Source organism: Ixodes scapularis, unplaced genomic scaffold (assembly GCF_016920785.2).
Source record: "Ixodes scapularis isolate PalLabHiFi unplaced genomic scaffold, ASM1692078v2 PGA_scaffold8__174_contigs__length_109621045, whole genome shotgun sequence".
Taxonomy (NCBI): Eukaryota; Metazoa; Arthropoda; class Arachnida; order Ixodida; family Ixodidae; genus Ixodes; species Ixodes scapularis.
This window is the reverse complement of record NW_024609883.1, coordinates 5,034,468-5,052,775: the sequence shown is the minus strand read 5'-3', so window position 1 is coordinate 5,052,775 and position 18,308 is coordinate 5,034,468. Positions and strand designations below refer to the sequence as shown.

At 48.3% G+C, this 18,308-nt stretch overlaps 2 protein-coding genes across 6 annotated transcripts in view; one reads left to right on the top strand and one right to left on the bottom strand.

Annotated features, from left to right (window-relative positions):
• Window positions 1–6,876: 6,876 nt before the first annotated feature.
• On the top strand, window positions 6,877–12,876 carry LOC121833525 (translation initiation factor eIF-2B subunit beta-like). The gene has a single exon (XM_042286911.1). The coding sequence runs from the start codon at window positions 7,275–7,277 to the stop codon at window positions 8,328–8,330; it is 1,056 nt and encodes a 351-aa protein (XP_042142845.1). The 5' UTR covers window positions 6,877–7,274; the 3' UTR covers window positions 8,331–12,876.
• LOC8031046 (serine/threonine-protein kinase ICK-like) overlaps window positions 8,354–18,308 on the bottom strand; it is a 55,502-nt gene continuing 45,547 nt past the window's right edge. For 3 of the 5 annotated variants that reach the window (XM_040213717.2, XM_029966371.4, XM_040213718.2), the window contains 2 exons: window positions 15,277–15,391; window positions 8,354–8,443 (listed from right to left, as the gene is read on the bottom strand). In XM_040213717.2, the coding sequence (XP_040069651.1) occupies window positions 8,431–8,443; window positions 15,277–15,391 (128 nt within the window). In that variant the 3' untranslated portion in view covers window positions 8,354–8,430. Of the gene's footprint in view, window positions 8,444–15,230; window positions 15,392–18,308 lie in introns of all 5 variants that reach the window. The other 2 variants (XM_040502145.1, XM_029966374.3) reach the window with 1 other exon arrangement.

The following is an 18,308-nucleotide window of genomic DNA, read 5'->3' as shown; positions in this document are numbered from 1 at the left end:
TCGTCGAAACTCGTTTCGTGGAATTAATTATCGCAGACAACATTTCATGGGCACACGTTTCACGGACGCACGTTTTGGCGAATTGCACGCTGTAGGGACATCTCGTCACGCGTGTATCATATATTAGTAAGGGTTCTGATGGAGTTGCCTGTTATCGCATATATGGCTGGTCAGTCATCAAGCGGGGTCGTCTGGGTGGCAGGTTAGTGTGACCATGAATCTTTTGGATCTGCCTGAATGTCCGGCTTTCAGTGACCTACACTCTAAAAAAAGGGTGTATTCTTACACCTTTTGTCCCATATAAGACACCCTAAAACTTCAGACGTCGATATGACGGTACTAACTTTCACGAGAGGCTTGATAGCCGTGTGGTACAACTTATTAAAATAGCTAATGTACGTTTTACTGACTACAAAAAAAAAATAATAATCGGGGCTGCGAAACATCAGTGTTTTCTTTCTGTGGTCTTTGATACGTACTTTAGCTATTTAATCAGTTATATCGCTCCGTTATCAAGCCCCTTGTAAAACGTGTCGCCGTCTGTGCGCTGTGCGTCAAACTAAAGTTTTGGGGTGCGTTATATGGGACAAAAGGGTGTATGGTGATACCCTTTTTTTTAAAGAGTTCTTTTTTGGTTGTGAGGGCCTTGACGTATATATAAGAGCGTTAATTCCTTATTCAAATAAACTGTTTATTATTTTATTTATTTATCAAAGTACCCTCAGGGCCCGAAGGCATTACAGAGGGGGAGAGCACATACATGAAACAAAGATGTTCGTATACGCGACGCGAAGTCTTACGAGATTTGGTTGTCGGAGAAAAAAGCGATGATTTTGGCACTGGAACGTGTACGTCTTGATAACATATATATAGTAGAATCCAGCTACATATATCTTAATTCTCCACACAAAGGTGGAAATTAGTAATGGTTCGCAAGGAGTCGGACTCTCTTTACTAGAGTTCTTGATGTGAAAACGGGTATAAAACCTGTGTTTGAGACTTGTTGTCTTGTGCGTTATTTTTATCGTTTCGTGTCTCCCGTTACTATGGAAGTTCTTCACCAGCTCGCCTGTGTTTTTAAAGTGTTATAACGGAATGAACGGTTTTGTAGACCGCAAAACGATTTAAATGAAATTTTTGTGAAATAATTTGATACAAAAGGGCTATATTCGCGTCCGTTTTTCAGGCTTCTTTCAAACGTATTTTATTTTGATCCACACGCCTGGCTTGTTCCTGTCACATCGTGTTTCTGGGGGTCCTTCTTTCTCGTTTCCACGCCGGGATCCAGCATCGGGGGTCGAAGTCGAGCCCTCATCCGGTCGAGTCGGGGAGGCTCTCCTTACCGGTCTTTGCCGCCAAAGTATTTGCTTACACTCCCGAGCTCAAAATCCTTGCACCCTCGCACATTTTGTAGATGCTAATACTTCGCAGCGCACAACAGACAACACACCATCAAAACAGATACACACAAAGAAACAACACTCACACAGCGCTGACTGTCAACTCTCGGATATATTAATCTTCGTTCTTATCTTTCACCCTTACGCACTAAAAAAGAAGAAGAAATAAATGTTAACCACGGAAGAACAGCGAAAGAAAAAAATAAAAAGAAAGGGGAAAGATTAATATAGGAAAGAAAGATGGAAAGAAATGGAAGAAAATAAGATCTAGTCCTACTACAGTAAAATTACTGAGGAGGTTTTCCTAAATAATATAACTCTTTTCTTGATAAGCTAATCGACGGGGTACTAACGCATACTCCGTCTAGCAGGTCTATGCTCGCGGCTTCGATGATTTCTCGAGTTAGTTTGTTGTTGCTTCGTCCCAGTACTGTGCAATTGCCCAGAAGGGGGGAACATATCCACAATCTCTACAATGAATGCCCAGATGGCCTGAGTTAGCGTTAATGGCGTTGCAGTTATGTTCCCGGAGCCTGTCATTGAGACAGCGCCCCGTCTGCCCAACGTAACACTTCCCGCACGTAAGAGGGAACGAATATATCACTCCCTCTGCACAGGAAACGAACTTGGTCTTGTGATTTTTCGTGCAGCACTCTGTTCGAATAGGCGGCCCATTCACCCGCTTGCACAGGCTGGAAAGTCTCTGCGGAGCTGAGAAAACCACGTCGACGTTGACTCTGCTAGCTACTTTTTTAAGCTTGTGTGACATGTTGTGAATATAGGGCACTATAACAGGCCTTGTAGTGCGTTCTCTTTTTCGGTAGTTAGAAGCTTCGGCTTGCTTGACCTCCTTAAGTAGGCATTCAGAGACTGAAATTAATATCGACAAAGGGTATCCTGCTGAAACCAAGCGAGTTGTTTGCGTTTTGAAGCTCATGTCGGTCATGTGCACGCAGGATTTCTTGAGGGAGTTTTTTAGGCAAAGTTTTGCAATGCCTCGTTTAACAAGTTTCGAGTGTGCGGAACTATGATGAAGTAGTGGCTTTTTTGCCCTCGGTTCATAAGACCAGCAGATGTGACAGTTTTTAAGGAATAATCGAAGGTCTAAGAATCTTATGGAATGCTCGACCGGAAGTTCGTGGGTAAGTTTTAACGGATCAAGGTATTTCTGGAAGGTAGAAAGAACATCGGCCACCAAGGTGGGGAAGGTGCGACTGTTACTGTCAAGAAAAACCAAGTAGTCATCCACGTAACGAAAAACACGCACTATTTTAGAACTGTCTAAGTTTTGCTGTAAGATTCTGTTGTGGAATGCCAGAAAGAGGTCGCTGAGCACAGGAGCTATACAGGACCCTATACATATTCCTGTTTTTTGTAAATATGTTGATCCATTCCAGGTGGCAAAGGTAGAATGCAAATAGGTCGATATTAGGTCCAGGAAACCCTTAATGGACACCCCTGCTGCATTTTGGAAGGCTATTACACCAAAGGACGTCTGTCCTTTGGTTCTTCAAGAACCAAAGGACAGACGACTCATGGCTTTTTCTATTGATGTAAAGGATCTCTATTATGCCCTACCTCAAGATCGGCTCCTGATGTGCATGGAGGACAGTGTTGACTCCTTTGGTGTAATAGCCTTCCAAAATGCAGCAGGGGTGTCCATTAAGGGTTTCCTGGACCTAATATCGACCTATTTGCATTCTACCTTTGCCACCTGGAATGGATCAACATATTTACAAAAAACAGGAATATGTATAGGGTCCTGTATAGCTCCTGTGCTCAGCGACCTCTTTCTGGCATTCCACAACAGAATCTTACAGCAAAACTTAGACAGTTCTAAAATAGTGCGTGTTTTTCGTTACGTGGATGACTACTTGGTTTTTCTTGACAGTAACAGTCGCACCTTCCCCACCTTGGTGGCCGATGTTCTTTCTACCTTCCAGAAATACCTTGATCCGTTAAAACTTACCCACGAACTTCCGGTCGAGCATTCCATAAGATTCTTAGACCTTCGATTATTCCTTAAAAACTGTCACATCTGCTGGTCTTATGAACCGAGGGCAAAAAAGCCACTACTTCATCATAGTTCCGCACACTCGAAACTTGTTAAACGAGGCATTGCAAAACTTTGCCTAAAAAACTCCCTCAAGAAATCCTGCGTGCACATGACCGACATGAGCTTCAAAACGCAAACAACTCGCTTGGTTTCAGCAGGATACCCTTTGTCGATATTAATTTCAGTCTCTGAATGCCTACTTAAGGAGGTCAAGCAAGCCGAAGCTTCTAACTACCGAAAAAGAGAACGCACTACAAGGCCTGTTATAGTGCCCTATATTCACAACATGTCACACAAGCTTAAAAAAGTAGCTAGCAGAGTCAACGTCGACGTGGTTTTCTCAGCTCCGCAGAGACTTTCCAGCCTGTGCAAGCGGGTGAATGGGCCGCCTATTCGAACAGAGTGCTGCACGAAAAATCACAAGACCAAGTTCGTTTCCTGTGCAGAGGGAGTGATATATTCGTTCCCTCTTACGTGCGGGAAGTGTTACGTTGGGCAGACGGGGCGCTGTCTCAATGACAGGCTCCGGGAACATAACTGCAACGCCATTAACGCTAACTCAGGCCATCTGGGCATTCATTGTAGAGATTGTGGATGTTCCCCCCTTCTGGGCAATTGCACAGTACTGGGACGAAGCAACAACAAACTAACTCGAGAAATCATCGAAGCCGCGAGCATAGACCTGCTAGACGGAGTATGCGTTAGTACCCCGTCGATTAGCTTATCAAGAAAAGAGTTATATTATTTAGGAAAACCTCCTCAGTAATTTTACTGTAGTAGGACTAGATCTTATTTTCTTCCATTTCTTTCCATCTTTCTTTCCTATATTAATCTTTCCCCTTTCTTTTTATTTTTTTCTTTCGCTGTTCTTCCGTGGTTAACATTTATTTCTTCTTCTTTTTTAGTGCGTAAGGGTGAAAGATAAGAACGAAGATTAATATATCCGAGAGTTGACAGTCAGCGCTGTGTGAGTGTTGTTTCTTTGTGTGTATCTGTTTTGATGGTGTGTTGTCTGTTGTGCGCTGCGAAGTATTAGCATGTTTAACCAACTCGCCCAAGCTGAAGTATTGATTTTGTAGATGTTGTCATGATCCTCTGTTATGCGTCTATCCATCGTGGAGGGCAGCGTCGGCGTGATGCGCTTGTAATCGGAAGATCTGCTGCGGAGCAAGGCGAGTTGGTTGAAATCGACGTCAATCGCTGCAGGTTGTTCGTGAAACAAAAAAATAAAAAAAAGAAAGAAAAGAGCTATCGTGCGGCAGCTTGGCGGCAATCCGGTGTGCCTTGCGGGGTAAACCCGGAAATGGTGTAGGTTTGATTGTTCACGTTGGTGATGAATTAAGTGTCCATGGAAAAGCAGGCCAAGTTTCGAGGAAGGAACGCCGTTCGTGTACCATACCCTGTCCCTGACCCTGTATGGAGCATGGTCGATATTTTGCATCGTAGGAACGCTTCATGCTGTGAAGGTAAGCGAGGTTCGCGTTTGCAGCGTCGCAGTTCGCGCGGGACGTCGCCGACCTCGTCGGGAAGCGGGGAAAATTCCATTGCTCGACGTGGGACAAAGTTGAACAGGAGTTCGAACGGTGATGTCTGGAGTCCGGCGTACGGCTGCTGGTTCACTTGAAAGCTGGTTGCCTGGAGATAATCGCTCCAATGGTCGATGTCGCCGTTGACGTTCTTTCGCGCAGACATGGAAGGATTTTTCCGTTGACGCGTTCGACAAAGCCGTTAGCTTCGGGGACGTAAAGTACTGTTAGGGATGCTCTGAATGTGCCTGTCGACGAAGTACCGCGAAGCCGAACGAGAGGTTAGGACCCTGTCGTTGTCGGTGATGACTGCTTGCGGCGTATCAAATGAGAGTACGAGTTCTATAAATCGAAAAACGTGCTCGGTCGACTTGTTAGGCACGGGGCGTGCGACAAGCGCGTGGTGGGGTGGAACGCGGTGATAAAATACCTGTTGTCGTCGGTCATCATCTTGCGAAATATCTTGCGCCGCGGCTGCCAGCCGGTGACATATTCTCTTACAATCTAACAAACGCACTCCTCAAAAAAAAAAAAAAAAAAGCGTGTTCCTTTTTATGGTTATTTGCATCTTGTTTTCCAAATTCAAACGACTCCTTTCTCTCTCTCCTCCTCACTCTCTAATTTACACACCCCTCCTCCCCTCTCTCTTCCACGCCGCGCCGCCGCCGGTCCGTTGATCCCCGCGCCGTCAACACGCCGCCGCCGGAGGTACAAACACCGGCGCGCCGCCGCCGGCGATTTCTGACCGGCGCACAGGTCTAATCAGTGGTCAAACGCGATCCAGCAAATAGACATAGAGATCATGGATGGATGGATGGATGGATAGATGGATATTGGCCTCTGATATTGGCTGTTCCCTTTATATCGGGCGGTAGCTTGCGCCACCTAGCCTTAAAATTTTTAATTAAGAAATTTGTTCTTCCTTTTTTTTTTTTCCCTTCACCTCTCTGCAACTATCACCGGGCGGGTAGAGTACTTCCCAGGAAGACCTTTGGGGGATCGGGCAAAAAAAAATTAAACACCGCCCCCCGCCTCCTCCCCCGGGCGAGGGAGTCGCCAATTTTCCTCTGGTCAACCTCGTCGGTGTTCCTCCTTAAACCACACCCACTGGGGGACAGGTGTGGGACTTTGTGCCGGAGCCACGCGGGAGGGAGTCCCAATATTCCTCTGTCCCTCCTGACCCCCAGCTGTGCTAATTGTTCGTCCTTGTTTCATTTTCCCTAGACTGTATCCACCAGTTTTCCAATCTCCTTTTTGTGATGGTAACCCTTTTTTTCTCCATTCCTCCATCCTCGTGACAACAAACAATGTTGCTATGATTTTTAGGAAGACCGTGAAATCTAGCGGCTGAGGCTAGTTGGTAACCATGTGTGGGACCCAGAAGGTCGTCTGCCTGCATGCTCCGCCGCTTGCGGCAGCCAGAATGCATGGGAAGATGGCGGACCTTTTCCTCTAGAGTTAGTGTATGTACGATCTCAATGGAGATGGTGGACGTCGAAAGTCATAATTGAAACGTTATTGCTCTATTTTATGAACATGGTTTTTGTTCCTTGTTTTAGTTTTGCAATCTATTGATAGAACAATTTGTCGCCAATTCGTTGCAGTAATGAGCGCCTCCAACCACGGAAGCGCTGCTTAGCGTCCAGTTTGCTCAGAAATCGATTTTAATGGCAGTAGCCGGGCACTGGTAGTACGGGTAGTAGTACGTCTCCGACTGGTGTGTTTACCGCCTCCAAAAAAGTGGTCCCTCGATTTCCGCCTGATGACGTCATTAAAATGTCATGTTATCACTGATTGCGAACCTGGCGGCGTCTCAACAGTTGTGCTGGGTATAGCAGACGCCTGTTTTGCTGTAGGTCTCTCTCCACTTTGACAGTCCACAGAAGCTAAAACAGCTGGACGATGGGACGCCGTGACGACAGCAACACTCGCGTTCACTCGTGCTTTTCGCCAGCATTTCTGCGACCAACCGCCAGGATCGCGACAGGCAACAACATGACACTCAAGTTTCTGTGACGTCATTTGTTGCCACTTTGGGACCACTTTTGATGTATGGGCGGGATGGGACGCTCAACACACCAGTCGAAGACGCGCTCCGGGCACCATAGTAGTACACTTGGTACGCTTGGTACACTGTCGACAGACCTTTGCCTTCGCTGTCTGAACGTCGCAGTATTGTAGTAATCACTAATCACAGCGTGCTGCAAGAAATCTGACACCGAGGTAAGCGTCCACGGTTCATTTTGTACGTTCTGCTGGTATGGCCTAGCTGCTGACGTGCGTGAAGACACCATGAGCGACATCTCCGACGTGCAACAGCTGGGCGACCTGCTGAAACAGGACGGCGCCGACCACAGCCTGCTGGACACGTCCAGCCGGGTGGCCCAGTTCACTTTAGCAGTCATGGTGAAGCTAGTCAAAGAACGACCCTGGCAAGTGGCCGAGCAACTCCTCGACCTGCTGCGGCAGGAAGGCAGGGCCCTGATGCAGGTGGACCCCACCGAGACCGCCGTGGGAAACGTGGTCCGCCGCGTGCTCAAGCTGGTTCGTGACGACTACGCGAGCATGTGCTGCGGCCGACAGGTCGAAGGGGACAACAGCGAGTCGTTGCAGAAGCTCGTGTCGGCCAAGGGCGACTCCGTGGACGACTACAGCCGGCCCCAGCCCGAACTTAGGGAGCGGCTGCTCGAGAGCCTGGACGAACTCGAGCGCGAGCTCGCCCTGAGCCGCGAGAACATCGCAGCCCAAGCCCTCGAGCACATCCACTCGGGACAGGTGATCATGACCACGGGGCGCTCCCGGACCGTCGAAGCCTTCCTCCGCCGGGCGGCGGCCCAACGCACCTTCCAGGTCATGGTCGCAGAGTCTGCGCCGTCCTTCTCGGGCCTGGAGCTGGCTAGGGTACTGTCTCGAGCTGGCATCCGGGTCACCGTGGTGCCGGACTCGGCGGTCCTCGCCATCATGCCCCGCGTCAGCAAGGTCATCATCGGCACCCATAGCGTGATGGCCGACGGAGGGCTCAAGGCGCCTTGCGGCGCCCATGCGCTCGCCCTGGCCGCCCGCCAATGTGCCGTGCCGCTCATTGTGGTCGCGCCCGCCTTCAAGCTCACGCCGCAGTACCTGTGCTCCGAGGACCAGGAGGCCTTCCAGCGGTTCGGGTCGCCCGAGCGCGTGGCACCCTTCGAGACGGCCAGCAGCGCCGTGCAGCTCGTGGCGCCGGCCTTCGACTACGTGCCTCCAGACCTGGTACCCCTGCTGGTACTAAACTCCGGCGGCAACGCGCCCTCGTACGTGTACCGGCTCCTCAGCGAGATGTACCACCCCGACGACTTTAAGCTCGGTGCTTGATGTTGGCCAAACATGAGACACCATTTGATAACGACGCTTTATTCTTCTTTTTCTCCACGACCCGGTTCCGTATCCTGCGGACGACGTGGGGCCTGCCCGGTCACTTGAGGTACCTGCACGGAAAGCCCCGGTTAACAAACCCACTTTAACGCAAAAGCACTCTACCAGTATGGCACAGTGGTGTAGCCGGGAATTTTTTTGGGAGGGGTCGAGGTGGCTCGGACGTCCCACTTTTAGGTGCGGGGGGGGGGGGGGTCGGGTCAAAATGCACACATATTTTATGAGGTCGGCTGAATTTTCAAGAGGGGGCCGAAACCCCATAGACTCTCCCCCTGGCCACGCCACTGGAATGGTGCCTGGAGCACATCCCCGACTGGTGTTCACCGCGTGGTCGCCCCGATTTGCACCTTTTTACGTCGCATTGTTCTCCGCCACGGCACTGGCACATGCGTCAGACGCCCGTTCTGCCGCGGGCCCCTTCGCAGCTCGACACTCCCTCGAAAGCTTCGGTAACACGCACATTCTCTCCCGCTTTTTTGTGGGAACTTGTAAGACAAACCGCCAAGATAGATAGATCTCGCCGGCCGTTGGGTGCACGCGTGAAGCCGCCGTAACTTTAGTTTGCAGGAGGCTCCGCGCGTGCCTTCTCACACGGTGAGGTTGTCGCGCGTACGGAGAGACATTCCCTCGATGCGGTGCTGGCATAGGCAAAGTAGCTGGCGAGATATTGGGGCGTCCACCAGAGTGACGCTCCGACTTCTGCAACATCTCTCGTTTTTCCTTTGGGTCAACACTTGGGACGTGCGCCAGTCGGAGACGCCTTCCAAGCAGCCTGGTGTCCCCGGAAAGGGAGCATTTCTTTAACCAAGCTGGGACATCCTCAGCAGTTTGCTCCTTCTCCTCAAGCTTCCCGCCTCCCTAGTCCTCCCGAATGGTCGTCGAGATGCATGTGCCTTCCCGACGTGAAAGTAGCAGTAAGGCTCTTTGCCCGTGTTTAACGATTACTTCAGACCAAGCCCCGTACTGTTGTTCTACGATCTGGACGGGTGGACGGTAGTAGCTATACCCTTTGTAATGGGTGCAGCTTGGGCCACCTAGCCTAACATATTGTAATCTTTTCTCTTTTAAAATTTGTATAAATTTTGTTTTACTCCTCCCCCCCCCCCCCCCCCCCCCTCTTTTTAAAGGGAAACTGAAGCGGTTCTCTATTTGAGAAAAAACATTTCAATGGCCTTCATTCTACCTCCAGGATCAGGAATATCAAGATTATTTTTCAATTTGGTGCACGGAGGCTTCAGAAATTAATTTTTAAAGTACCGCCGAAGCCCCTCCTTCCCGGGGCGTGACGTCACACTAGGAGCGTTCGGAATATCTGCTCTCGCGCATCTTCAGCGCCTGTCAAAGCTATGCACGCGCACTCTTGCTATTTTCAGAAAGGTCAGAAAGAGACGTCACGACTGGTGTCAGTGCGGGGAAATATACCTGGCAAGCTTGCCGTTGCACGCGCTGAACACACGAGCGACACGCGCTTGGCGGCCCGAAGATCCTAGTATGACGTCACGACTGGTCGAATGTTTTTCGCTTTTTCTCGCTTTTAGTTGCATCTTCAGGGAAAACAAAAGTGATATTCAGATCCACGGGATAAAAATACGCCAGAATTCACCTCTAACTTGTTTTTTTCAAGAAGTGTTTCAGCTTCCCTTTAAAGTGTTACTATTGCTTATTTTTATCTGCATTTTTACCCCTCCCTAGATTTTTTCCACCCATCTTCCAATCTCCTACCGCAATTCTTTCCCTATCCATTCGTCCATCCATGTCTGCGAATCCCAGTGCCCCTTCCAGATCCATAGTCATCCCCACGTCCAAGAGGGTGGGACGACGCCCCGTGCACCTCAAAATTGCATGTTTTCTATTTCCTGGAATTTAGCCCTATATGTTTTCGTTCTTAGCACCCTGGTTCTAGCTTCAAACAGCCTCCAACGAGCTCTCCACTGAATTATCATACAAATGTTCCTTCTTTATTTCTTGTTTTTGTGCCCTGTATATTGTTAAGGCTGATTTCCCCTGCATTCTCTCTTCCCACAATTTCCTCACCGTTTCCTTTACTCGCTTCTCTACTTATACGCTCTGATCTTCCCCATCTCGTTGAATATATTTAGATCTCGGCTCGCGGGTTCGGCTTTTCCACTTAGTAGTATTTAGACTTTTCACATATAGATGTACACTTTCGCTGCCCACCGTATATCCTCAATTTCAGCTAGTCTTTGTTCAAAGTTTACTGATCACTTCTCTACTCTCGAAAGATACCCAACCCATATCCCCCTGTACTCCCTCATTTGGTGTCTTCTCATGTGCCCCCAACGCCAACCTGCCCACACTCCTTTGCTGTATCTCTAAACTTGCCTAGATTTATGACCTGATGCACAATACAGCATTCCTAAATGACAGTCCTGGCACCATGACTCCCTTCCATACACCCCTAACGACTTCATACCTATTATAGATTGAAGCCCTGTGTTTCATAACAGCTGAATCTCGTTTCCCCTTCTTTATTAGAAAATCTTCATGTTCTTTTAGACACTTTCTTCCCTCACTTAGCCATACTCCCAGACTTTGTATGTTTCTATGTGTTCTATCACCATGTCCCGTATCTCCAGGGGTTCCCCCTTCTCGTCATTGAAAATTATTATACCCGATTAGCCCCTATTGAATTTTAGGCCTTAACTGTCCCCTTCCCTGCTGCAAATCCTAATCAGCTCCTGCATTGTCTCACGACTTTCTGATACAAGTACAATGTCGTCTGCATACATTAAACCTGGCAATACTTGGTTTACTTTATGTCCTTCCTCCATGTAATCCAGGTGAAAACCTAGGTTGTACTGTTCTAAGCTTTTTTCAATCCCACTGATGTTTATCATAAAGAGCAGGGGAGACAATGGGCAACCCTGTCTAACTCCTCTTTTTATTGCTGCCGGTCTTGTAGTTTCGGCTTCCCATGTTATAACCATGTATTCTCCATATAAACTCGTTTAGAAACTTAACCAACCATGGTTCCCCCTAGCGCATATCCCTTCATTTGGTCCCAGAGTTTTTCCTGATCCGTTGTTATATGCCCCTTTGATGTCCAAAATGCTACCCATAATGGCCCTTGACTTGTCATTGCTATCTCTATGCACTGAGTGATTACGAATAAGTTATCATCTAGTCGTCTACCCGTTCTGAAACCGTTTTGAAGCTCCCCCAGAATCTAATCATCCAGTTGATGGCCATTTTGTTAGGTGCCAGTGCATCCCCTATAGATCGTCATAGCTGCAAAGAGGACTTCTGAAGAGTGCCAGGAGTGACTGGTCCAGATACGTCCATTATATTTAGGGTTCCGCGTTTTCGGTTTCTATTGTTCCGAAATTCGGCATACTTTTTTCGGTGTTTATTATAAAATTCAATTTTCGGTTTCTTTCGGCGTATATTCATGCCCACAAAAGTTAATCGTCTTTTTTCGGTTAATATAAAATAAACACCAACGGACACCGGAGCAGATGATCCTTGCACATCCGCCGAAAGAGACACGGTGCGACGTTTTGAAGCACAACACAAGATGCAGAGCTTGCATCAAGTTAGTCTTCCTTGCAACGAGTTTGAAAACACGCTCGTACATGGCAAAGTCATGGCGCATTTCGGACTTCAGGTTCCGATCGATGATGCGCACAATAAACCAAAACGTCGTGATGGCACCCGTGTATCCAATACGTTCGAACACGTTTCGATAGACACTGTCGTTCCACTTTTTCGCCACGGCTCTGCGGTACTACTGGAAGGTCAAAGTGACCTTTTCCTGTTAAAACTGAATTTAAAAAAAAATGGATTCGACGAAATTTTATCTGTTTTTATCGGTTTAAATAAAAATGCCAAACCTAAAAACTGACCTTTTTCGGTTAAAACCGAATTTCCAAAAATGGATTCGGCGTACTTTTATCGGTTTAAACCGAAAACTCCGAACCCTAACTATATTGTTGAAAGCTCGTGTACTATATGTATTCAAAGTTGGCCAAATAGCAGACCATTTTTTCTGCTAAACTGAGATGTCGGCGGCCTCTGGCATGACATTAGACCCTGCCGCTTCCTCACACAGACCACACCGCAGGTTTGACTTTAAATGGGGTTAGACAGGAACACTGGGCAGCACTCCAATTGGCATTGTTCGGCATCCTCTTCTTCTTGCGCAGATCGTTTTCCTTTTTGCCTGCCCCTACCCCCACTTTGTGACTTGCTGTCCGCCCCCACTGCGTCGACTTCGTGATGACGCGGCCCGCCGCAGCAAAAGGTTTCCGACTCCCGTTTTAGGGTATTGCCCGGGAAACACATATACTGTTTTGTGCACTGCAAGAATAAACGGTGCATTGCAGAAGAAATTCCGGACCCCCAGAATGTTGCACTAAGGGTTTGAATAAGATATGAAAGTTTTGTGACTACACATTACTATTAGAATCAAAAGTTATAAGCAAGTTTTGGAAACCGTCAATAAAAAAATGTTGGGTGGGGCCCACAAGTACACGAAGGTGAATTGAGACGAGTAGCATCTGCCGCCGACAACAGGCCTCGTTTTATCGTCTGGACATTCCAGATATTGTCTGGATGGGAGAGCCTTCAGCAATGTATAGAACACACAAACTGCGTTAACCTGGAGGCAGCCGAAGAGCCGCTCCACGACGTAGCATTCGCTGGAATAGTCCGAGGGAGGAGGCGCTCGAGACCAATATCGAGGCTAGACCGGGGACAATGCACAAATGTTTCCTGCCGGCAATCTACGCTTTTCACCACCCCGTCGCAATATGGTGCATTGGAGGCCGTCGAAATTGAGGTGCCCACGGTCAAGCGTCGATTTTGGCCTCGATCGAGCAGCCTCCCTTGCTTCCACCGAGTGCCACTTCACCGAGCCATTCTTCGACTGGCGCCAGGGTAGCCCCCCCCCCCCCCCCCCCCCCCTTCCCCCCCCCCGAGATAAGACGTGCGGGTTCCATTTACATTTGATGAGCAGTCTACCATTTGGCCAATTCGTCACAGGACGACTCGCACAACACTTCGTCGAAGAGGCCATTTCACAAAACGGAGGGCTGGTTCGAGTCTTGATACCAGCTGCCATGTGGCCTTTACTCCCGCCCTCATCAATTTCACGAATGCGTAAGCCAGATTCAAGGAGTCTGCTTTGGGTACCCCCCCCCCCCTGCAAAGGAGGAGGTCCTTCCGGATTACCCCGAAAGCCGACGTGAACTGCAGAGACAGACTGCGAAATGACCTCCTTTAGGAACACCTGGGAGGGCAGGCAAACGGAAGCATTTTGGACGCAAGGACCACATTCAAGAAGTGCTTTGAATGCGGTGCTTAGTATCAAAACTTTACAAAGTGTTACCGAGCGCCATTCGGTTTAAAAAAAAGGTAGTAAATAAGCGTGTGTGCAATGAAACACAAAGATGTCTTTAGGTGGTGCAGTGATTGTGCTCTTCGTTCATCCGTAGATTTCCGGTAAAATAAAAAGCGAGCAAAATGGGCTACTGGGGGAGAAACAAGGAAGCAAAGCGTCTGGTTGACGCTGCTACTCCTAGATGGCAGCACGTAAAACGCAGGAAAGCTTCTTTGAAACTCGCGACCCCCGACAAGACCTACCACGAAGAAGGCAGGTCACAAACTCGCTCCCTGACACATGAAATCTCGCCACCCCATCCCACCTCCCATCCAAGCCAGATGACTCTAGTCAAGCTAGCTTGGTCTCCTTTCCTCACCTTGGTTGTAGCGTTGGACTACTATTTCAGCTTCTCCGAGAAAACCCTAAAACATATCCAGCAAACCTGAGCGTGCGTTGTGCCATTGTTTCAACACACTGTGTGTTTTATCAGCCATATTCTACCACAAAAACCGTCGCAAACAATTTGTGTCGGTTCTTCGTGATGGACTAGACAGCGCGAGGTCAAGCGATTCCATTAAGCCGCGTATGTCACGAGGTCACGTCGTGCGACCTCGTGATGCAACGCACCGTGTGCTCGACTCATTCGCAACATATTTTGTGCTCCCCGGTCTTTCGGCACGATCGAGTTAGTGGAAAGTTTTTCTCTCTGCATAACACGTTTTCAACGAAGAAACCTATAGTCACTACATTTGAGCACCACTCAAATTCATGGCCCGAATTGAAGCATGCACGCGTTCGTGTCACCTCCTTCCTACCCTTCTCTGCTTCCGCTTCCCCAGATGCTCCGTCCTATATACTGAAGATGTCTCCTGCCATGAGACAAAAGATTTAATGGAACCGTTTATACCGTCGAGACGAGCCGTTTTTCTTCCTTTTAACTTTTACCGCGTGTTTACCTGGCTTTTGAGTTTTTTTTTTTTTTTCCTCGTCCACCAACTAGCACGAGTCTTATTAAACAAATTCGAACAATCGGCCCCTTAAATTCTGCATTCCACGTATTATAGGTAGGATTCCGCGTTACCGGTGTTTGTTTACTGAGGCGCTTATTTTTTCCCTCGGACTGGGTATTTTTGGGCGTCTATTTTGGGTACTGGACAGGCACGTGTGACCACTTTGAACCTTGAAAGAAGGAAGCAGGATGAGGGTTCACCAAGCCTCGCAAAGAGTTGGGTGCAGGCCGAGTTGCCAACGAACACCGAAGAAAGCTCGCGATAAATTTCTTTCCCAAGACCTCGTGTCTTTCTCTGACAGCTTTGATTCAGGGTTTTTTCTATTTTTGATACAACTGGCTCGGGGGTTCGGGGTTTACCGTTAGATACCGGAACCCTAATTATGAAACATTAGAGACAAAGGTCGTCGGCAACGTTTTGTACGACCGAAGGGCGCTCGGTAACGCCCCGTAGAGCGCCGCGTGAGAGCGCCCCTTGCGAGGGCTCAACTGGAAAGCAGCCGGTAGTGAGACGGGGTAGGGAAGCGAGGCTTCACTTGGCGGCCCAGTCGGTGTGCCCCGGCAGGCCGGAGGTGAGCCGCAGGGCGGAGGGGCGCCTCGCCGCCTCGTGGGCCGCCTTGGCCGAGTCCATGCCCAGGTAGGTGTGCGAACCTGCAAAGTGGTGGCCGCCGTTGGTGCGTGTCGCGGGGGGGCCAATTTTGGTCCTTTGTAAAAGCGAGCCTTCTCGGCAGACCTTTCCAGAAAATTCTGCAAGGCCTCTCGTCGACCCCAGGGGCGGTTTGCTCATCTCGCGGCTGCGGTTGCGGCCAACAGGAAAATTTTTACGTCGCGAGACGAGCTCCATGGGGACATGGGAGGTACCTAGCATCCCTGTCTAATGGCAGAGAAATCTGTGTCCCTTCGAGTAGAAAAGTTTAATTTTGCTCGCAGAAACTGACCGCAGAGGCTTTCAACTCGAGTGTAATTAACTGCCCCTTTATACTTTAAAAGTGGCAGGCACCGATCTCAATTTTAGGGAGCTGGATGGCGCATTCAGAAAACGGGTATGAAGCCACCGGAAGTAAGCGGCTTGTCCCCGAAGTAAGCGCCTTGGCAGGCTTTGTCACCCTTCCGAGTAGGGTGCCTACATGCTTCCGAACATGTAGGCCCCCTACTTCCGAGCGCTGATTTGAAAAGCATCAAACTTCCGGAGGCTTCACTTGTGCCCTGTTTGGAGAGCGGCCATGCGCTATCCAGCCCCCTACAATAGAGATCGGTGGTGGCAGGTAAAGTTACGGCCAGAGAAGGTAAATGTGAGCGAAAATAAAAGATTGCGCTAAATAAAAGAGGTGGCAGTTTATTTATATGGATGCAGCAGCGATCCGGCTCGAGACGGGTCGCAGTTAAGAAAGTCAAGTTAAGAAAGCCGCGACTTGTTGTCGCTGTGCAAAACTTTCAAATTCAAAATACCTCTTTTTTTTTATAAATTTTTTATTTTGCACATGTGTCTTTCTTTTTAACTGTGATCCTTTTTACAAATCATACACTTGCTTCGACTGTGCCTTACATGGCTTTTGTTGTTTGTCCCACGTGTTGAATCGATGCGTAAAAAACCAAGATGACAGCATCGCTATGACTTGCTTGCAAACGGGGCCAAAACAAGCATCCATGTTGAATTAACCCCAGACTGGGGTGGAGAAGAAACATCAAAACGCAGGAGAGACAGAAAATAGACAGGACGTCGTCTCTTTTCTGTCTCTTCTACGTTTTGATGTTTCTTTACCCCAGTCTCAGGTTAATTCAACATAGTTATAATATTCCTCGGCCCGCCTGCACCCTTGCCATATTTTCTCAAAGCATCCTTTCCCCAGCAACTACAATTTCATGTTTTTAAATATACAACCCGCTTGGTACAATTCTCTTCAGTCACAGGAGGCGCCTATTTAGTACTGATACACACTGAAGTTGAGTCGATTAGAAAATAAACTTGCACAAAATAAACACAAAAAAAATATAAATTCATAAAGAAAAAAAAAAGCCATGCAATTTGAACTTTGAACTTTCGCCTTGCGACAACAAGTCCCGGCTCTCTTACTTCTCGACTATAGCCGACGGTCTGAGTCAAGTCCCTGGCACAGATATATCAATACACTGCCACCGCTTTTATCTCGTGTGGTTTTTTCTTTATTTTGGCTCCTATTTACCCTCCCTGGCCGTAACTTTGCCTGCCGCTCCTACAGTATAAAGGGGTGGTTAAATGGACTCCAGTTAAAAGCCTCTGTGGTCAGCTTCTGTGAGCAAAATATATACTTTTGTACTCGAAGTGACACAAATTTTTATGCCATTAGGAAGGGACGCTGTCCCCATGTCCCCATGGAGTTTGTAATGTGACATAAAAATCCCTCTCAATCGCAACCCCGGCCGCGAGATGAGCAAACTGCCCCAGATAGCACCGCGCATGGAATTGTACGGCTGTTCTGATGTATGCTCCAGCCAGCTCGTACACTCACAAAGCCTATACGTACACTGTTTTGTTATCCTGCTTTCTTTGCATCCTGAAATTATAAAATGCTGGCACGAACCTCCCATTCATGGGTACTGCTTCATGCGTCAATGTACCAGATGGTCGTAGTGTGCCCATCTCCAGAATGGTCTATTGGACGTTGCAGCTTCCTGCTGGGTGACCGTTACTGACCAATGAAGAATTTTGGCCGGTTATCGCGTCCATGATTGGGTGTCACTTTGGTGAGAACATATCACCTACGCACACATGGCAAAAGACGCCCAACGCACTTGTCCCGAATGCTCCTTCGTTCACCGGTGTATAGTTGCCATACAAATTTGTAAAGGAAGCGCGGGTTGCAGATCGCTTCCAGCGTGAAATAGCCTCACGATTTCGGCATGTCCGACACCGCTGTGCCACGCCACTTCATTTGTGGCAGACAATCAGCATTTTTCTTTTCTTGGTAGACAACAATGTTTTCTAGTTTGCTTTCACCCGCATATTAATTTGGTAGCAGACAAATTGCAATCTTCGCTCGCTTTAGCAGATAAACTGTCCGCAGACGATTATTAAGCTCGATATGTGAAAAGCCGATTGGATCTCGCAGCGACCCACATGGAACCCCAGTCATCGAATCTCGATCGGTGAGAAAGAAACATCTAATTTGCCTCTCACAAAGAGAGGCGACGTTATCAGACTGTCAACTGAGCAAAGAACGCAGGTTTGTCTCCACAAACGAGAAAAACTTAGCAGTTGGACGTCGATCCCCACTGGAGTCCTGATGACAGAGTCTCAAATGGTGTCATTCTCATGATCCTGCACCTCACAGCTTTCCCTGCAATCAACGGCCATCTCAAAACAAGCGCTCTCGTCAAGCTTCGGAGCGTCTGCTGCTCGGGGCGCCTCGGGAATTTACTAACGGCGCAGATGTGCTGTCTCCTATTCTTCTAGGTGGATGGACGGCTGAGCTCTTTCAATCGGGCGACACCTAGCTTTTAATTTCAACAATTGATTCCCATTAAATTTGAAACAAATTAAGAATGACAAAAGTTTCTGTCGCAGCAACTGTGGCCATCTAGCGGGCAC

Excerpts from the sequence above, each read along its gene's own strand:
- LOC121833525 (XM_042286911.1), top strand. The coding sequence starts at position 7,275 with ATGAGCGACATCTCCGACGTGCAACAGCTGGGCGACCTGCTGAAACAG.